This window comes from Sinocyclocheilus grahami, unplaced genomic scaffold (genome assembly GCF_001515645.1).
Source record: "Sinocyclocheilus grahami isolate Dianchi unplaced genomic scaffold, SAMN03320097.WGS_v1.1 scaffold1053.1, whole genome shotgun sequence".
NCBI classification, from domain to species: Eukaryota; Metazoa; Chordata; class Actinopteri; order Cypriniformes; family Cyprinidae; genus Sinocyclocheilus; species Sinocyclocheilus grahami.
In genome coordinates this window covers 300,279-306,806 of record NW_015506232.1, presented here as the reverse complement: position 1 = coordinate 306,806, position 6,528 = coordinate 300,279, and the positions used below count along the sequence as shown (strand labels likewise).

Below are 6,528 nucleotides of genomic sequence, written 5' to 3'. Positions count from 1 at the left end.
TTTTTTTTTTTTTTTTTTTTTTTTTGGGTCATATGTAATTTGAAATTTCTAAATAATTTCTCTTTTTTTTTAAAAATAAAATAAAATAAATGAAGTAATAACATAACATTCAAAACTGATTTTTCCCTCCCCCACATTCACTCATTATTAAGAAGTTACGATATCAGAACAGAAATTAAATACTTAAATATTACATTATAACTGTTTTTTTTTAAATTATAAAATAATGATTCTTCTGGCCCAAACAGACTTCAAATGAGAAAATAGAATACAGATTTTGAATGCATTGTAAGGGTTAATGTAATGTCTGATCTGTGGTTTGACAGATGTAAATGCCTATGGCACAAACATATACGCAGCGATTGGGGAGGAATCTTGTGTAACTGTCAGATTGTGTGTTTCCTCAACACCAACAGGGATCCAGGGTCCTCGCGGCAGTGATGGCATTGGTATTCCGGGTCCTCCGGGAATCCCGGGTAAATCCGGGGCTCCGGGCATCCCGGGGAAGCAAGGTCCTCCAGGGCCGGCTGGCGTGTGCGACATGTCCATCTGCTACCAATCCTATGACCTCAGGGATGAGCGCTACAGCAAAGGGCCCGGTTTCTAACACACGCGTTTGAGCGAACACATGGGCTCAGCTCTCGGACTGCCAGAAGCGCTGCAGCAAATCCAGAGGAATTTACTCACATGGCTTTGGACGTTGTCTGTGCATTGCTATGGTGCAATGAAACATCAGGGGCCTATAGATGAACGATGTGAAACCTGGCTCCCGATGCACGAAGAGTTGGTGCGTAACACCATCAATGCAAGGGTGCATGCATTAGGCCATTTGCTAAATAAGACTACAAGCCTATTAATGTGGATAGATGTTAATGTGTCATAAACATTAATATTTATCACCATTACTTATGAATATTAATTATTAATGAACTATTTTGCTGTCAAACAAGGAACTTTTGCTGCATGATATGAGATGCAATAATATAAGCATTAGTTTGTATGTGGTTTGGTACTAATGAAGATTAAGAATAAATGGCTTTATTACTTCAGGGACAGACATGAAAGGGAAAAGCTTAATGTTTCTGTTTGTTTTTGGCACACAGATGACTTTAGTTCTGATTTCCCCAGTACTTGGCTGAGAATCGTGGATTGGACAGCTTTCTAAGACACAACAGCCATCATATTTTCATATTTAATTGAATTACTAACTGTGCTTTAAATTGCTGGCTAGGTTGATTTAATAAATAGCAATTGTTTTTGCATTATTTACGTATTTATGTACTTTTTATTTTTTTGCACTGCCTGAAGGGAAGGTAAATTCACACTAACCTCATTAAACATAAAACCATTAAATAAAAGGAACACAAACCATTATAATAAAAACTATTACATTTTATGTGTGTTCATGAACTCATAATGGATTTTATTCTTCTCTCTTGGCGAATTATTTAAGCTGTATAAGGTACGAGGTAAACATCTGAAAGATGTAATTATTTTAAATATTGTTTTTGTGAATCCATACAAAATGCTTGTTATATTTTCTTCCAATGAAATCTTGAATAAACTGATATCACATTTTTCTTCTATAATCCTTTACTCTAGCATTCAATTCTAATCTGTTGTTTTATTCACTCACTGTATTTTCATTTAGTTTCATATAACGGTTATTTTTATTTTTTATTTTTTACAAATCTCTGGGAAATTTTGCTAAGAATGACTGTTGAAATAAAAGGTAATGAACACTTTGTGGTTGGTCTGTGGTTTCAGGACAGCGATCGTGTATGTTGTCTAGACTTGAAACGCACGTCGAGTCTTGAGAAAATTCTGAAGTCACATAAAGAGGAAGTAGTTTCAAGATATGATTCAGATTTTTGCAGCTGTACACTGACACACATCCTCTGCTGCTGCTCCATCTTACAAGACTGTAGTTTCTATTAATGAACCGGCCAGACGAGCTGTGAACAGTGCTTTGCGGTAAGTCTACAGATCTCTACTGACTTCTAATCATTTGTGACCCTGGACCACAAAACCAGTCATAAGGGTCAATTTGCTTTGATATTGAGATGTATACATCATATGACGGCTGAATAAATAAGCTTTCCATTGAAGTATGGTTTGTTAGGATAGGACAATATCTGAAAATCTGGAATCTGAGGGAGCAAAAAAATCAAAATATTGAGAAAATCATCTTTAAAGTTGTTTAAATTAAGTTCTTAGCAATGCATATTACTAATCAATAATTAAGTTTTGATATATTTACGGTAGGACATTTTCAAAATATCTTCATGGAACATGATCTTTACTTAATATCCTCATGATTTTTGGCATGAAAGAAAAATAGATAATTTTGACCCATACAATGTATTGTTGTCTATGGTAACACTTTATTTTGATCGTCCACTTTAGACATTAACAGTAACATGCATCTACATGCCAACTAGCAGTCATTGGAGTATTAGTAAACTGTCTGCTTAATATCTTCTAACACTTTATTTTGATGGGTCTACAGCATACTGACTATGAGAAACTTTGCAAGTATATCTCAACTTATTTTATTAACCCTAAACCTAACCTTACTGTCCACTCTAAGAGAGTTAGTAGACATTTAGTTGCAAATTAATGAGAATTAGTTGCAAAGTTACTCATAGTTAGTAGAATGTCTAAAGTGGACTAAATAAAGTGTAGTGTACCGTGGTCACATTTATCCAGCTTTTAATTCTAATAAACTCGCTCAACCCCGCAGGTTGTTGGTAGCCACCAAGATGGAAATGCCCAACACAACACCAGACGTTTATGAAGACTATTCGCTGATGACCAGCAGAACCGTTCAGTGCAACACCATCGCCATCAACAACTTCTGCCAACATTTTCTTCCACCCTTCTACTACGTCATCTTCATCGCCAGCGTACTGGGCAATGGAGTGGTTCTGCTCGTCCTCTACAAGTTCGAAAAGCTCAACACGGTCACAAATATATTCCTCATGAACCTGGTGGCCTCCAACCTCATCTTCACCCTCACGCTCCCGTTTCAAGCCGTTCATCATTCGGACCAGTGGATCTTCGGAGAAGCTCTGTGTAAGCTGGTGACCGGCGCAGACTATCTGGGCTTCTACAGCTCCATCCTCTTCCTCACCCTCATGACGTTCGACCGCTATCTGGCCGTGGTGCATTGCGTTGTCGCCAACAAACGACGCAGAAGCTGCTACGCTGTCGTGCTGTCTGCAGTCGTCTGGATCATTAGCGTCCTCGCCAGCCTCCAACCCTTCATCCATTTCACCGTTGAAGAGTATCCGATGGAAGGACTGGTGTGCGAAGACTCCAGCGATGCTCAGTGGAGAGTCTTCAGTCTCTATAAGCAGTTTGTGTTGTTTTTTATTCTCCCGTTGACTGCATTCGTCTACTGCTACTTCAGGATAACACTGACCGTCCTGGCCACGCGGATGGTAGGCAAACATCGCACCGTGTGGCTCATTTTCGTCATCGTCCTGATGTTTTTCGCATTCTGGAGCCCGTATAACATCATCATGATGATCAATGAGAATCAGGATCCGACACAGTGTAATAGCAGCCTTCTGTACGCACAGTACGTCACTAGTAATATTGCACGCTTGTATTTCTGCATTAACCCTGTGCTTTACACCTTTCTGGGAAGGAAGTTTCAGAATCATGTGCGAGGCGTGTTAGTGAGCCAGGTCCCGTGTTTATCGGATCGGATCAGTGTCAGCGCAAGTAGCAGAACGTTAGCTAAAGACTGAATGATAGTTATTTACGGGTGTGTACAAACGGCTGCATTGCAGCGAGTGTGTTGTGCTTTCAGACTATTCCTGCTTTTACTCTACATTTCCTTACAGAAAAAGTGCAATGAACTAGCAGTTGTTGATGAAGTTGATACATATACAGTTGATACAAGTATATACAGTATAATAAACTGGTGTGATTTCATTGATATTCAGAAAGATTTGTGTGTTTCACTTATTTACCTATTTGCTTGTGTGTGTGTGTGTGTGTGTGTGTGACTCAGGATTATTACATTTAACTAAAACTATAACATTTTATTTGAGCTAGTTGCCAAGGCAACATTTCTTATTTCTCCAATTTGATGTGCAGTGCTAAACTATAATTAAGCTAAAACTGAAATAAAAAAAGAATAAAAACTGTATAGACAAAAAAAAAAAAACCTCAACCAATCAATAATCAATCACAAAAGCTTAAAGTATATAATAATGATAATGATAATAATAATAATAATAATAAAGGAATACAAATCACAAAACTATAAAATTACTTAAGCTTTAAAAATTCTAATGAAAAAGTAAAATAAAAAAAACAAAACTAATACAATCTATAATAGTATCCCCGTCATACTAAAATAACAGTGGAGTGAGTAGTTTGAACAATTAATGCAGCATTAAAATGTTAACTGCATTAAAATGATTTCTAAAACAGCTGAATCTAAAAGAATGCAGACAGGGTCTTGCGATCTTATTTTAACTGGACACACAAGCCGTGTCGTTAGTTTGTGTTTGTCAGCCGTATATCTGATCAATATCTCACTTCATAAAAGTAACCATTATAAAATTGACTGTTATTCCTCTTGAGGCTTACACTTCTGTAAAGTCTTTCTTTGGAAGAGAGCACTACAGTGATGATGTATCTTTGTGGGCCAGTCTGTTTGCATCATGCTGGTTCCTTCAACAAAAACCCAATCTTTTCCATTAGCTTTGGATTATTGCAGAAAATAAGCTCTGTGATCAACAAAAGTGAATGATTACTACACATTTTGTTCTTCATGATAATATTCAGAAATTAACACAATTTTCAGAACACAGTCGGCAGACATAACAAAGCTAAAGGTAAGGAATAAACCACGGACAAATTACTTCAACATTACCACCATTACGGAAGGAGATTGTCAAATTTGGGGCAAGTAACCACGATTGATGGTCAAAGAGACGCACAGCATGACCATCACATGCAAATCCATGACAGAAATCATGAGCTAAAGACTTCCCCCATCTAGCAGACAAAGACCAGACTGAGATTCCTTCTAAACCCTTTTGACCTTTTTTTTCCTCAAGAACACCTCCTCACGTGCACAGAACGGCACAGAGACTGTTTTGGTATGTGTGTGTGTGTGTGTGTGTGTGTATGTGTGTGTGTGTATCAGCGGAAAGCAGAAGACTGGGTGAGTCACTGGTCAGAATAGTGAAGTTTGAGTAAACATAAATCCCCCCCCCCCCCCCCACACAAATAAATACATAAATAAATAAAACATTATTTTATTGTTTTGATAAATAGTGTATATGTATTATAAAATATCTGCATTATGTCAATACTAACATTTAAATAATTTCTATTTCCAATTTGCATTAAAACCACCAAACTATTTAGTATTCTGTACATTTAGAACACATTAATTTCATGGCAGGTGTTAAATGAAAACCACTGTAAATATGACCAAAACCAAGTGCAAGCACATCCCTCATCCAGCCGCACTTGTAATGCAGTGGCTCTGCAGAAGCAATAATGCGATTAGTGCTGGACCCCTGAGGGGTCTCCCACCGACAGTGCTGCTCTGTGTGATTGCATACGGGCCCCGAGGAGCTTTCGCCAGCTTGTCCAGATCCTCCCCACTTAGTGGGAGAGCGACAGCATGCTGGGAATGCAGCGGAAAGCAGAAGACTGGGTGAGTCACTGGTCAGAATAGTGAAGTTTGAGTTAATGACTCATAGTCATGTACTGTATGAGACTTCTTCACTGGGAATCAGTGGAGGGTGGGGAACCATGAGCCACTTTACCATAAAAACTATTGAAAAACAACACTGACTATGGGCGGTTTCTTCATTAGGGCGATAGGGAGACGCACCACCAAAGTATGAAAGGGAGGGAATTTATTGTATCACATTCAACTACAGTGTTATGCTTGCTTTCACTGTTCGTTCTGCTGCTGGATATACTGTCCAATCAGCGTCGAGTCACGTTGTGGAGTACTGCCCCTTTTTAGGCGATTTCACTCTGGCCGAGAATCGCCCAGACAAAGATTTTTTTCTTTCAAACTGCAGGCACTGCAAAGCAATTTCTTCGAGTTCTGGGAGGGCTAGCATCATACGTTACCTTAAAAGGGTCATATGATGTGATTAACACACTATATATATATATAAATAAAAATAAAAATAAAATAATAAAATCAAATGCATAAATTGGAATAAAATAAAATAAAAAATTACTAAAATAAATGAATAAATGTAATAAAAGGAAAGAAAGAAAGAAAAAGAAAGAAAGAAAGAAATGTGTTTGGAGTGAAGGTTACAGATGGGCTGATTGTGATGACAAAATGATGAAGCTCGATAATTTTAATTAGGTATTATAAGTAAAAATAAAATGTCTAAAATCATTCTAATAGCACATCATGTTTTCAAATAAACCAATAACATTTAATTTGGTAAATTTGTCCATATATCTGTTGTTGGTTCTGGGTCTTTGTAGGTCCTTTGTATGGAACTTAAACACACACACACACACACACAC

General features: G+C 37.5%; 2 protein-coding genes across 2 annotated transcripts in view; both read left to right on the top strand.

Annotated features, from left to right (window-relative positions):
- Positions 1-607, top strand: part of LOC107566163 (collagen alpha-1(XXI) chain) — a 42,892-nt gene extending 42,285 nt beyond the window's left edge. The window contains exon 25 of the mRNA XM_016251540.1: positions 417-607. Coding sequence (XP_016107026.1) covers positions 417-607 — 191 coding nt within the window. The remainder of the gene's footprint in view (positions 1-416) is intronic.
- A 1,301-nt stretch (positions 608-1,908) lies between these two features.
- LOC107566170 (C-C chemokine receptor type 1-like) lies at positions 1,909-3,767 on the top strand. Its single transcript, XM_016251549.1, has 2 exons — positions 1,909-1,974; positions 2,744-3,767. Exon 2 carries the CDS (start codon positions 2,763-2,765, stop codon positions 3,753-3,755), a length of 993 nt encoding a protein of 330 aa, XP_016107035.1. The 5' UTR covers positions 1,909-1,974; positions 2,744-2,762; the 3' UTR covers positions 3,756-3,767.
- The last annotated feature ends 2,761 nt before the right edge of the window (positions 3,768-6,528 follow it).